A 13,992-nucleotide genomic window follows, 5' to 3' on the forward strand; every position below is an offset into this window, starting at 1 on the left:
TCCAAAATGCCCCCAAATATTTGAAAAGGATAGAAAAATCCACTACTAGCCTTAAAGATGAACAAATCACATTGAAACAGTGAACAATGAAAAGTCAAAATATTTAGTTGCAAAAGACACGGTTAAGAAGTTTCAAAATATAAACATGTTCCTGAGGTCACAAAAATATTTTTGGGAAAACATTCTTGAGTGATTGCTAATGATGCCCCTGACCTCATTTATTTAGAATCAGATGAACAAGGTGCTTTTTTAACAAGCAGGACAGAACTGACTTTGTCCCATAAAGGGCTCACGGTCCAGTCTAAGATGTACAAAGTGAATAAAGACCTATGCAAATATGCAGAATTGAGAAAACAATATTCCAAACACAGGACTGCATGAGTCTTGCTCCGCCAAAGACTGAAAATGTGAACAAAACAGAGGCCTTGCAAACAACTCAAGAAAGGCAACAGGGAAGAGTGTGAGTAAGTAACTTCACAAGCTATTTAACCAGAGCCTACAATCACAAGGACTGGTGATGTAAAGAGCATCTCATGCACCTATAAATTTACAATTCATGCATAGTTTTTACACTGAGTAGCAATGGCCATGGATAATTTCCCATACTAAATATGTTTTCTTAAACATACACTCTTGAAAAGCTGAAACTTCTCACAGGATTACCTTGCCTTGCACTTGAGCAACACTCCTTTTGAGTGGGTCAGCGTTCCACAGCCTCCTGCCCTGTCAATAACCAAGCATCAGTGAAAAAGCTCTATTTGTCTGCTGAAATTCACTTTTTTAAAAAGCATAAATACAAAGACAGGTCATTCTGTCTGTACTCAAGCACGCCCCTTACTGGCTATTCCCCTCTTTTCATCATGGACTTAGCATTAGGGTTTATGTTGCCTTTGACCCCTGATCTAAACCATATTAATAAATAGCTCTTCATTATAAAACAGCAATAAAACTTGAAGATTAAAAACTCTGTATTCATATAAAATTGTTTCAAATGTCCTCACATGAACCTTAATCCTAATGCCTAATGAGCCTTGGGGCCCATCTCTCAAACCTGGAGACATGCCAAATTCACTACGCTGATAATGTTTTGGCTTTACAGCACAGAGCCTGAAAACTGCAGAACACCAGTTCCTTCTCACCTCAAAGCATGGGTCACATTCAAGACTTCAAATATGCCTACGAAACTCAAATACCTTCTTAGTTTCCAAGAATAGGAAAGTCAAGCAAAATACTAATTAAGCATAAGGGCTGGGCATCCACTGACTTCTCCACTGTTCACTACACAGCCAAGTGCTGAACTGATGCCCGGCCCGTACAACTGACAGACAATTAGAATGACATATCTGAAAAATCCTATAGTATACAAAGAGTATTTGTTTTCCCCTACAGGATAACATAAGTGACATTAACTTGCAAGAAGAACGATTGAAACGCCATATATACAGCGAAGGCTGTTCTTCATACCTCCCAGTATCACTGACTTGGAGCACAAAAGTTTTATTATTCCGTAGCATTACACTTGTACTGATCTGGCACATTGCCAGCCCTTGTTGAAAACTGCATTCATGTCAGCCCAAAGCTTGGTCAGATGCACTAGAACCAGGATGCACAACCAAAGAAACTGCTCTCTGAGAAAACGCAGCTTATTCATCACTAGCGACATGACGAACACAAACTAAGGAGATTTCTTATTTGCAGAAGAAAATCATTCTCATGACAGAATAAATGATAAATTCCATCAAGTAATTCTTGGTCATAATCACTTTCAGTTTGCTAGATTTATAGCCACACTTTACATTTTCTTTAAATACTATTAAAATAATCTATGTGCATGACTAACTTCTCACCTTTTTTATAAAACCTAAAAACTTTCTTTTACTTTTAAAGAGCATATATTCCAAGTGTGCACAGCAGAAAAGAACTGTCTTTCCTATATATTGTCCTGCAAGAGAAAAAGTGTAAAACTTTTTTTTTAGTTCACTGTACATATACAATTTTACCAAGACTACTTAAAAGCAGTGAAACATCTTTGTATCTCCTCTTTCAAAAAACAACAAAAAAGCTACAGAGTCGAAGAGCCCCGGTTTCAAAGAATAAGCGTTGTTTCTGCACATTTTACTAAGCTACGTAACACCAAATACAAAATAACAGTCTCTAAAAATCAAAGAAGACCTTGGGAAAGTGCTTGTAAGTTGGTATCCAGAACTGCACAGGCAAGTGACATCCATCACTAACCACATACAGTTAGTCCTCTTTCACTTTTATATGTGTATGCCATTGCTTTTCAGGGTATGCAGTTAAATATTTGTTAGAACTTTCATGCTTGAGGAAAATCAAAGATTTATTATGCCTTCATGTACTGCTATAAACTGATTCTAATGCATACATAAACCAGACATGCAGCTAAACTGTTCTACATACAGAACTCAAGGTATTACACACAATCATGATGTTGTTGGACTCTACTGTAAAGCCAAGTAACTTCTGTTAATATCCAAACTGGATTCAGTTTTAGCTCATTGTTTAAGGTTTTTTGCCCAGGATTCATATCCCAATTGTTGTTACTCTTCTTTATGGTCTGGTCCTGTTCCTGACCTTAGAGTCTCACTACTACGAATACAAACTTTCAGGGCAACTGGATTGCTTGATTTCAGAGAAAGCTTGAGAGAAAATACAATGCCAATTGCACGTCAGAAGTTCTTACAGATATATTGGATATATATCCTGTTTGGATAATCATATCAGAACAAGTAATTAACTCAGATTTTTGAAGTCTCACGTCCCTACAGAGACCTCTCTAACTACCGAATGCCCAGCATGAAAGAAGGAATCCTGCAGTAGCAGAGCTGGACAAGGGGAGGTGGGCAGCAAGGGGAAGAAGAAAAAAATTGAAAACACATTTGCAAGGATATTAGAGCAGTAACAACTGGGCAAGGTTGCAGCAGGACGTATGCATTTTTTTTCCCTGTAATAATTTTAAAAATTATTAATAGCAATTGTTGCATGATTAGAAATAAAAGCAACCTTTACTTCCTTACCTGCTGTTTCAAAAATCCCAACAGAACCACCCAAACCAGCAGGGCAGACAGAGAGACAGGATATGCACTTTTTTTGGCAGTCAACCTTCATTCAGATGCCTGAATCCATAGAATAGGAACACCTAAGCATTGCAGCAACCAGATCTAATTTATTTCTGATTAATCCTCTAGCTTCTTATGATATCTGGGTCAAACCTAAACATCAAAGCTATGTAACAAGGGAGAAAAAAAAACCTGAACATGTGCTGGAGCACCAATAGGGGATTTCCAGCAATATTTCCTGCTACTGGTGTTGTATTCCTGCATCATATAGCTTTCAACCATGACCCCAAGAAGGCACATTTGCCCACCCATGCAGAACTCCTCAGTCTTTTCACACAATAATTTAATTCACAAAGCAAGAACAGATCAAGAACTGCCTCTGCCTATATAGCTATTATATCCCTTGCTGAAATCACCATCTGCACTGATGTCACACAGCTATGCTAAAAAAAACATGAACTCATTTCAGACAAACAGAAGTCGTAGTCACTGGTTTCTCAGCACAGCTGGGTGAACAATTAGAGCCACCACTGTCTGGGCAACTGCACAAATGGGCTTTCGAACAACCAGAAAGAAGAAAGGGTTTGTGTTGCTCTCATCTGTCGACTTGTTGCTTTATGGCATCCTGCATTGTTTAAATACGCCCCTCAGCTCCTCAGCTAAGTGTGTCAAGCTATAAAGTTCGTACTGAGGCCAGATCAAGACACCAGCCACAGCACAAACACTATCAGAGAGGCAGATGCAAGGCTCTTGGGTTCCTGTGGCAAGCATACGTGTCTGGACTGCTCTGCTAGTCAGGATGGTGCTCCACAACGCATTCATCCCAAAAGTCTGAGCTTTTGGCATTGCACAGTTGCATTCGTTTTCCTTTATTAAAATATGTGGATTGCTGCTAGATGTGAATGAAACATTTATAACCAGTGTAGTGATGTCTGCTTGTGTCTGTAGGCTGTGTAGGACGTAGAGACAGGGATCAAGTGGAGGCAGGCCTGGCATTACTGTGTATAAGGGTGAAACAATTCTCCTACAGACAGAGAAAGAGATTCCCCCTGCATTCTTTTGCACAAGACCAGTCCCTTTGGGGAATGGACTCTAGCATGGTAACTTCCCTGCTCCCTTCTGCAAAACACCTGCAAAGTCAGAAGGTAGCTTGAGATATGTTTGGGACATTCAAGGCATGCTGATTGTGTCCGCACTCCTGACAGCATTTTCCAGTCCTCTAGCTGCTGGGATCGCTCAGAACCCAAGCTCACTTTCAGTCTTCCTCACAAAATACAACAGGCAAGCAAACCCCTGACACATGTGGAAGTTAAGCACAACCATTCCACACTCACGTGGACATCACCCACACAAGTGTCTGGCTATGAGTTATCAGTTAATGCCACTTGCAGTGAGTACTGTGCTGTGGATATAAACAGAGGTTTCCTTTTCCCTAAAACTTCAACAAATCAGATAAAACCTGACCAAAAGCAATGAGTTCTTCCATCTTCAGAAATGAAGATAGCTATAACTTCTTTCTTGTCTTCTGAAGTTGTCAGATACTTAGATCAGGTTTTCATCTACTTGTTGAGGTCAGCTGCAATGAAAGCACATTGAAGGAAGGAAGTTAAGAGAAAGCTTGTGTACCACTACATTTTTTTCATTAGGTACTCTGGTAGGTTTCTGATGAATCACAAAACTCCTGTCTAGAAAGACAATATTGCTTGCGGCAGCTTTACAGTGCTTTTTCACTGAGCAACAGATAAAAAATTAACTATCAGTGCTTCACTTCCCAAAGTACTTTTTGAAGATACTCTAAGAGTTCTCAGTGTTAGACCCAAAAATTTTGTTTGAGCTCTCTGTTTTACAGGGGACTTGGAACCAGTGAGGAGTACAGTTCTACTGCTGATGCTATAGTTTGTTCATCATGAAGAAACCAAACTTGAAGGCCAAATTGGTGGCTTTCTCATTAATGCTCTGTAGCCCAATAGAGTTTTACACACCAGCCAAGAGCAGGACGCAATAGAAACATCATGGCTTCTAAGATTCCAGGCTGAGGAGACGGGTTCCCTCAGGCTGATTTGCACTACTCCATAGGTGGTAAATGAGGACACACAATTTGCCCAGTATCACAGAACAATTTCATAGGATAACCAAGTGTTGTCCCTTGACGTGGTTATTACTGGAGCTTGCAAACTTCTAGGAAATACATATTTATTAGTCTCAATAGCAAAACATTAGTTAGTTAAGCCTTCCATCTTAAAGATTTACAACATTTAAATCAGACTACCTCTGCTTACTTGCAGATAAGATTACAATCTAATCTTGAAATACACAGCCCTTGCTTTTCATGCAACACAATTCAACCTTAACATTTAAAGAGCACTGTGAAGTGATTCAGCACACAGCACTTCCCTTCAACACACAGAGGAGAGAGATCCTGTGCAAGAAGCAACCCTTAAATACAAAGAGGGTATGCTCCTTCTGAGTTACACAATTTTTGATCAACAATAACAACTACTTCCCTCCTCCCAAAGCCACTCCTCAGCAAAGACACGCAACTACAATCAAAATAGATCACATCATTTCCTTTGTGATTTTTCACCTTTAAAAGCTAAAGTTCAAGCTGTCTGATTAATGACACCAGTGAGACATATAACAGTATTTAGACAAGTAGGTTTCGGATCTATGGTAAACTACCTAGAGCTGAGTTACAGGATATTAGCTCAACTCTACTGCTGAAAACAGCTTCCAAGTTCCAGTACCTGGAATAGTATAAAACTTTACCAATAGCTGCAATTGTCCAGCTACACATTCAGGAGATCTCCTTTAAAAAAATGGATTCAGTTCTGCACAAGCTTCATCATTCTGGTGTGCAAAGACAGATTTTATCAACTTCAGAGACAACCCTGCACATCCAGGGAAAAAAATTGGTCCATACAGTCAATTCAGATCAGCAGGTTCTCCCAAATGCCTGACAACCTGTTTTTCAAAGGACTAAGGGCATTAGGACCCATTTCCATATTGCTCTTAGAAGTCACCACCTTTGGCATGTAACCCTGTAACAAGGTTTTGGAAGGCTCTTCCTAAAAACTAGCTATTAGAACCACAGAGAGAAATGCGCAAAAGCTAACTTGTGTCTCTCGTCCAAAAATTACAAAACACATCATTGAAACACACCTTTGGGCAAATTTAGAGGATGTCTAACCTTTCCAGAAACTATTAAAGCAGCTGTGTATTGATGGTATTCAGATGGCTAACTCCTGACAGCATTCAGTCTTGGAGTTGGTCCAAAACGCCTCATTGTAGAAGAGACGTCCACAGGCAGGTGTGGAACACTGTTTGCCAATCTGTGGTTAACAACATTAAATAAAAGGAAACCAAAAAACAAACATAATTTATTTTTTTTTTACATAACTTACCTAAGGAGCTGGGGTGGAGTAAGGGAAGCACTTCGCAAAACCTGTTTTTTTTAAGCCACATTTCAACCCTCACCATAACAATAGTTTTGGCACTGAAATGATAGTGCAGTGAAATACCATTGTGCAATGTCAAAACTCTCAAAAGGAAATCAAAAATTTGACATACTAACTAAAGTTGTTTTCTACTTTAGTCAAGATTGTATTCAAGGCTCAAAACTGTAAGCATTACTTACTCACACAGAAGAATGCCGTTTTCTAATCCGGAACGAAAATCTTTCTCACCAAAACTTCTGCCTGTCACTTGCTGCAAAAGAGTAGGGGGAAACAAAAGAGTGACATCTATTAGAAAGTGAGCTTTACAAGAACAATTAATATTATACAGTTAGAGCATCTGCTGCATAAGGAACACTTGAGCTTTAAAGGCTTGCAAAGGACTAAGTCATGTCCATTTCTCCTTTCCATTTCATCAAGCTATTTAACATATAGGACAAAGTATTTGCTCTTGCCAGTGCATTTGCAGATTATAAAAGAACTGTTTTCTGAAAGTAAAAACAAAAAATGATAAAACAAAACCTACAATGTAATCTTCAGAATATTTTAAAAGGTTTTCTTAATAGTGCTTTGAAATTTAAAACTATTGCATTCAGACAAACTATGATTTTTTATTGCTTTTTTTGCACCACATTAAAAATTTTGTACCGGACTTGAGCTTTAGTGCTTAACTTATGATCTTTACAGAATAAGCAAAGGCATTTGAAAGCACTGGCATGAGTTATAGCCCTTCAGACACATGCCTCAACACTCCTGGTCATATTAAAAGATACTTCACATCAGCAGTTCAACCGTGAGTGTTGAGAGAATACAAACTCAGTGGAAGCTAAGGATTAGGCCCCTTCTCACAGTCCCCCCAACTACACTTGAACCAGGAGGTACACTTTGTCCCACAAGCTCTTAAGCCAGTCTGTGCTGCTTAGGGATGGACCATCTGGAAACCTTCTAGGAATCCCAATCTTGCCTGATTGGGATTCCTAGCTGCTACAAGCATGACTGAACCCCCATTTATGACTTACTACTGTGTTGACAATGTCTTGCCATTCATCTTCATATCATTCTCAACAGATGACATGTTCAGTTAAAAGTAAAGAATACTTTTTAGTATCATCACAAAAGAGATAGTTTCTATGTTTAGAAAGCGCTGAACAGAAACAATACAAAGCAAAAAAAGGTTTTAATTGTCCTGCAGGAGGTCTTCTCCTTACCCAGGCAAAACATTTACCGGATGCTTATAGAGCTCTCATGGCTTGCATCCAAACCTTCAGCAAGACCCTTGCTCTGGGTGTTGCTTCCACCATAGGGAACCATAGGGAACAGGGACTTGGGGACACATCTGTCATTATGTCCCTGCTTTCTCTTTGCTGTTATATTCAGATGTAAGACCCTTCCCCTCCCAGTTTCCTGTCATAAAGACAGCAATTTATAAAAACTGACAAATTTCCCACAGGATTAGTGAATGCATCAGTTCCAGAAATGCTAGTTGTAGCTATGCAATCTTAGACAGAGAGCAACCACTTTTTAAAAAATTGAAATGCAAATGCAAAGCTTAAAATCTAATCCTTCACTAAATTATGAACATATTTTTTTGTTCAATGTGAAGGAAGTTGTCCCATACTCTGCAAAATGTATCATAAGGGCATCAGTGGACAATCATATTTATGTAAACGCATAAAGTAGCACAAGGCACTGGGTTGCACTCCTATCTCTGAACAAACCACATGTAATTTGCCAGTAGTAAATGACCTTTAACTATTTAAACTATATCTAGTCATAGTAAATCATCTCTAATCTTGATCTGCTGGGACAGGGGGAAACCATGACAATAAAACCATTAGCTTTTAGGATGAATTATAGGCAGAGCATATCAAAACCGACTTTTTTCATCCACAGAATACAGTACAGAAAGGAATAGGAAGAGCTACTTCATAGCAGCCTGACTCCAAGTGGTTTTTTCTGTGAAAAAACTAAAGAAAAATTATAATCATCTTATTTCACCCCTCAACACCAAATGTCCCAGATATGGAAATCAGACTTCTTATGCATTTGCTGAAGACCCTTATTTAGCAGGGAGCAGTACTGAAACTGCTACCACAATTCAGGTAGGAATCTACCTGCCAAAAGCTGTCACATGAGTATTGCTGTCATTACTGATGATGTAGGAAGGTTTCATACATAACTTCTGACTGCACAAATAAAATCATGAAATACAGATGCACAGCTGGCACATGAATTTGTCCAGTGAGAGGTACAACACACTGACAGGAGGTGAGGAAAGACAGGATGGTCCAGGAACAGTGCATGTCTGTTTAAAAAGGAACTGGAAGTAAATGAGGCATGGCAAGGTTTATGCCTACTCTAGATGATGCAGCTGCAGAGGGAAAACATTAATCACCTACAAGTCTCCTGATTTAGTCCATTAAAATGTAAAAACAGTTCAACAGAGAAAGGCTAGAAACTAAAAATAAGCTTGAAGATGACATTATAAATGACAAAGATAAACCCAAAAAGGGACTGAGACAAGCAAGAAGCTGGATCCACCTTTTCCAGAGGAAACAAGAGCTCAGTTGCTTGGCGTACGCACACACCTACATCTCCCTCTCTGCAGGGGCCACTTTGGGCCATACCCTCATGAACAAATACTGCAGGCCCACAGGCCAACCCGGTGCACATTGCTGAGATAACCTCTGCTCAGCACACCTACAGTGGGAGGATACAAAGGAACTTCAAGCAAAAGGATTGGAGCTCTCATATTTGCAAACACAGAACCCCACACAGCAAAGTGCATACTTTACCCAAACCCCAGTAAAAATGAAAGCAGGTGCATTTGCCATGGTATCACAAAAATGCTGCACGCATCACAGGACTGTGTTCATGTTATTGATATAAGCAGTGGTCTGTTCTTTCTAGCTTATCTTCCATCTCTGGAAACAAAAGCCTCCAGTTTGCTGGATGAATCTCTGAAAACACTGACACACAAGGACTAAAGGGTACTGTTTGCAGTGCTTCTGCTGGGCTTTACTGGAAAAAAGAAAATTGTTCATCTGCAACCAGGTAAAGAAAACTGAAAAATGGAAGAACAAATCTTTAGCCCATCAGCTTTCATATTACAGAAAAATGGTGTTCAGAACTGAATCTGCACAAAACCAGTCATGAACAGATGCAAGGCAGTCTGCAGCCTGGACTGCTGTCTTCAGGAAAGGAGAAAAGAGAAGTAATACCAAACCCCAAGATGTTAACTGAGAGAGCTTTTCTTTGCAAGGCCAGGTTTCCAGACGTGCCACATCTTACATGCTTTGGAGACACAACTCCGTCTTCTGCCTTGCACTCTCCCTGCCTCACTGGTACAGACCAGCACACTTAGTGCAAGAGGAAGCAGGATAGATGGAAGAGCTCCCTATTCACTGTAATTCTTGCAGTGCTAGAGTGCCAAAGTTAGAACAAAGTGCCTTAAAGACAAAACACAAGCTGTATCCTGTTAACGATTAGTAGAAAAGCCTCCCACGTCTTTCTTAAGTTCTATAAAGCTGAGTGGAAAAAAGCTGTATTTCCCTGTCATACTTTAAATTAAAAATAGAGAACAGAAGCAAAACAGTATCATTTATTATTGTGTGCTTCATTTATGTGAGGAGGCATTGTTTTTATTCATCATCTGGATGATATTTTCTTCTCTGTAAAAAGCTACAAGCGTCGCAACCAGGGCAATTATTTGAGTGCCGGGTGCATTTCTCAGTTTCCCTGTCACTTAACAACAGAAAATGAATCTAAAATGAGTTATAAAACTTCCTCATGGCAACAACTTTAATACATATTTGCATACAGTAACACTTAGTATATATGGTATTGTTGCTGATTAACTCTTCTTTTCTTTGCAGTTACACATGCTACTAAATTTATGTCATCAAGGATGGCTGCCATCCAGCCACTAACCAGTGCCATATTATACAACTTTATTTTCACAAAGCTTCAGTTTACATTGTTTTCCTTGCATTTTATATTGCTGCTGGTGCTTCCTGAGATGGAGCTTGCAAAGCCTCTCATGTCAAAACAGCTTAGGGCATGAAAAGGAAAAGGTGACAAATTAGTGAACAGATGCTGGCCTCAGGTGAAATTTATCTAGGCCAACAAGATATAAGTAGTTGAATAAACACTTGGTCATCAGGGATAACACAATGAAAATACTTAGTTTCATTTTCTATGTGCACATCTGAAAATGCCATGTTATGCAGTGAAAAAAATTAGAGACACAGCAAAGAGAGGTCTTTGTTTCTCATTACACATTTTTGAGAGCTTATGAAGCATGACAATAAAGAGAGAAAGATTTTCAAAGAGTTTCATAAGCTGTTCATTTCTTTGTATGTGAGTATGCTGCCTCTCCATTTTGTGCAACTATTATTTTTCCCTAAATAATTTTTTTACTTAAATGAAAAAATCATGCCCTGTTACTTAACTAGGGAGTTATAAAAGTACAGCTTAAACTGCAATAATCAGGTATGTGTATAGAAAGCATTGGATTGTACAAGCAACACAAACAGGGTTGTACAGGGAACACAAACCACCAAAAGAAGCATGACAGGTTTTAAGGCATCAGGATTTGGCTCCTCTAAAGTAATGAATTCCTACTTCCCTGTTTCTGAGTTGTAATCTGAGCTAATAAGATGAATATGCAAGTTAAATTCCATTTTCCTATAGCATAGGCAAGAGATTTCTGAACTAAACAACCCTAACCAGTTAAAGCCAGCTTCACCTTTGCAGCCCAGAATTGCACCACATTGCTATGACAGTGCAATGGAACCTGGCCACCCTTCACTGGCTCCTGGTTTAGCCACGTGTGGATCATGAGATGTCTCTGTCTGCAAAAGCGGACACAACACACCATTTACGTATGAGTTCCCTCTCTCTTATGTCACAGAGGGATTTAAATTGCTAAAATCATAGCAATGTAAACCACTCCTTTAACAGTTTTATTACAAATATTAGGAAGCTAGCTCATTTAGTAAAGAGAAACTTGAAGACTGCATGAATGGATTTTTCCAGGGGCAACAACCACTGGTCTAACACACCTGTCTTCCAGAAAAGCTGAATGGTGACAAGCACTCTGCTCAAAGCCTTCCAAGGCTTTACAGTACTGAGGTAATTTACTACTGAAATCAATAAAAGAGCAAACAACTTAAATATCTGTAGTGTGTAATTCTACTCTCAAGGACAAAACCAGCATGAGCTCAGAATGCCTAATGTGGCCAGCAATAATCACCTGAAATTCTGTGGTACGGAACTTGAAAAATTAAAGAATATATGGGAGGATGAGGGGAGATTTCACGCTTGGATACCAAGATTAATCTGCAAAGAAAGCACTTAACATTATTTTTAGGTCTTCCACTTGCTGGTCACTTAAATTTAACTGTAATTTGCAAAGTTAACTACATGTGCTGATGTCCCCTTCGTTCTTTTCCTCTGACTATTCACCCTCATATTATTCTTTAATGAGACAGAAAGCTGACTCACTCTTTTTATACTTCATAGAATCTTCACTTTTCCTAGCAGCAATAGAATAAAACAATATATTCTCCCCCATTTACTTTAAATTCCCTTCTGCCACACTGCTGATTGGGTCAGCTGACTGTTTGGTGTCAACATACAGCACGGGAAACCATACCCACTGATACAAACACACTCCCAACCCCTTTGGTGGGCCCAGTTCTAAGTCCTCACTAAAGAAATAATTTATTTACTAAGGGATGCTAGTCACTGCCTTTTGTTTTCCATGAAGGAAGCAACAACTAAAAAAAAACCGCAACAGCTGGGGTTTTTTCCTGATCCTTTGCACAGATTAATGAGGACATGATCCTATGAATGGACACCTATATGGTTAAACTGCCTCGGTTAGTACTCTGTTTAGGAAACACAGCACAAGAAATATTGAAAGAGTAGTACATACCAGCAGCAGCAGCAGCTATTACCCTACCTAAGGCTTTAAAGCTAAGTCTGGGAAGATTCTGTCCTTGCTAAATCCTGCCCACCACCAGAGCTTTCCACACTGAAATTCTGCATTGCTAACAGTAGTATTGAATATGCAGGGTTGCCATACGTTGCTTGGATTTGTGATCTTGCAGAGCCATGCACATTTCTGCCAGGACATCTGGTAGTATAATCCCGTTTGGCTGGCAAGCTGCTAAAGAGTGTTAAAATTTCACGATAGAGTAAAATCAGCTTCCTTTCCATCTCCCCTCCCTAATGCTGTTTGTATACATTTCCAGGTGCAATGCCAGACATTGCAGCCTTTCCTCTGGGGTGGGGTGGGGCAGAAAACATTTTATTCAAGGTTGAACATTTTGTGAAGAAAGAGAGCAAAGAGCAGGAAGGCAACTTCAAAGTGACTTCTGTCAGATTTCTCTTGGCTATAGCACATGCCCTGAAAGCCTCACCTAGCATCAGGTCATCTGTTACATCCAATTTGTATTTGACAGTCAGTAGATTGGCATTGCACTGTTGTCTTATGGACAACCAGATTCTTATCTCTGGTGTTATTGAAATGAGGTACCACATAACAGACATGACAGACCACCCTAGGGTGTTTTTAATCACATGTTCAATTTAGGGTTCTTTTTATTGCTAAAAAAACCCTAAAATAATGCAAAAAAAATTTTAAATCCCGTATTTCCTATACTGTGGGATACATCATCCCTTTCTTAGTTTTAATAGGAATTAAAGAAGGGGGGAATTGTGGGATTTAGCCACAGATTTATCAGTAAAGTATCCATCCCTCTTCTTGAGTGGGGATAAGGAGGATGAAGCACTGTTTCAGGAAAATAAGTTGTATTTGGTGGAAGGTATGTCTTACCATAACGACACATTCTTTAGCTGTGTACTCTTTTCTGTAAAAACAAGGCTCCATGCAGATGGTCAGAGGAGCAGAGATCAGGATCAGTATAGATGATGTGAAGTCAACAGGTACAACAGAGCAGAAGACACCTCCTCAGTCCAAGGCCCTCATTTAATCTAGTCCTGTCTGTGTGGAGAGTCTGGCCTTACTCCCCACACTGCCTGGAGAACATTCCCTGTTCAGTTGTCCCTTTTACTACTGCATAACCTATCCCACTTCAGGGTGAACCACTACACTGTGGCAGTTCCTGCACCTTTGAAGGGAAGAGGACCAGAGGACTAGCAATTACTAACTATCATGAACACCCTTTCCCAAGGTCTTACTTTCCTACCCAACCAGGCTAAACAAGCAGCCTGCTCACAGAAAAATGAAAGGATGATTAAAGTTATTATGAATTTTTCATCCTCTTTTTGTGTGATTCCCTGGGGCTTTCCATGGACAGACAAGCATTCATACTGCCTTTGACTGTGCCTCTTCAGTTACATACAGAAAGAAAAGTGTATACAGGAAACTAGTCTCAAAAGCAGAAGCTGTTGATTCAGCCCTTATTTTTTCCCTAACTAATCCTTCTTGAAGC

The 13,992-nt window shown here is 39.5% G+C and overlaps 1 protein-coding gene across 6 annotated transcripts in view; it reads right to left on the reverse strand.

The window, feature by feature from the left end:
* LIMCH1 (LIM and calponin homology domains 1) overlaps positions 1 to 13,992 on the reverse strand; it is a 174,504-nt gene that overhangs the window by 101,740 nt on the left and 58,772 nt on the right. For 4 of the 6 annotated variants that reach the window (XM_039550350.1, XM_039550353.1, XM_039550351.1 and 1 more), the window contains exon 2: positions 6,715 to 6,785. In XM_039550350.1, coding sequence (XP_039406284.1) covers positions 6,715 to 6,785 — 71 coding nt within the window. Of the gene's footprint in view, positions 1 to 4,544; positions 4,564 to 6,714; positions 6,786 to 13,992 lie in introns of those variants that run through there. The other 2 variants (XM_019287114.3, XM_019287113.3) reach the window with 2 other exon arrangements.

This window comes from Corvus cornix, chromosome 4 (assembly GCF_000738735.6).
Source record: "Corvus cornix cornix isolate S_Up_H32 chromosome 4, ASM73873v5, whole genome shotgun sequence".
NCBI classification, from domain to species: domain Eukaryota; kingdom Metazoa; phylum Chordata; class Aves; order Passeriformes; family Corvidae; genus Corvus; species Corvus cornix.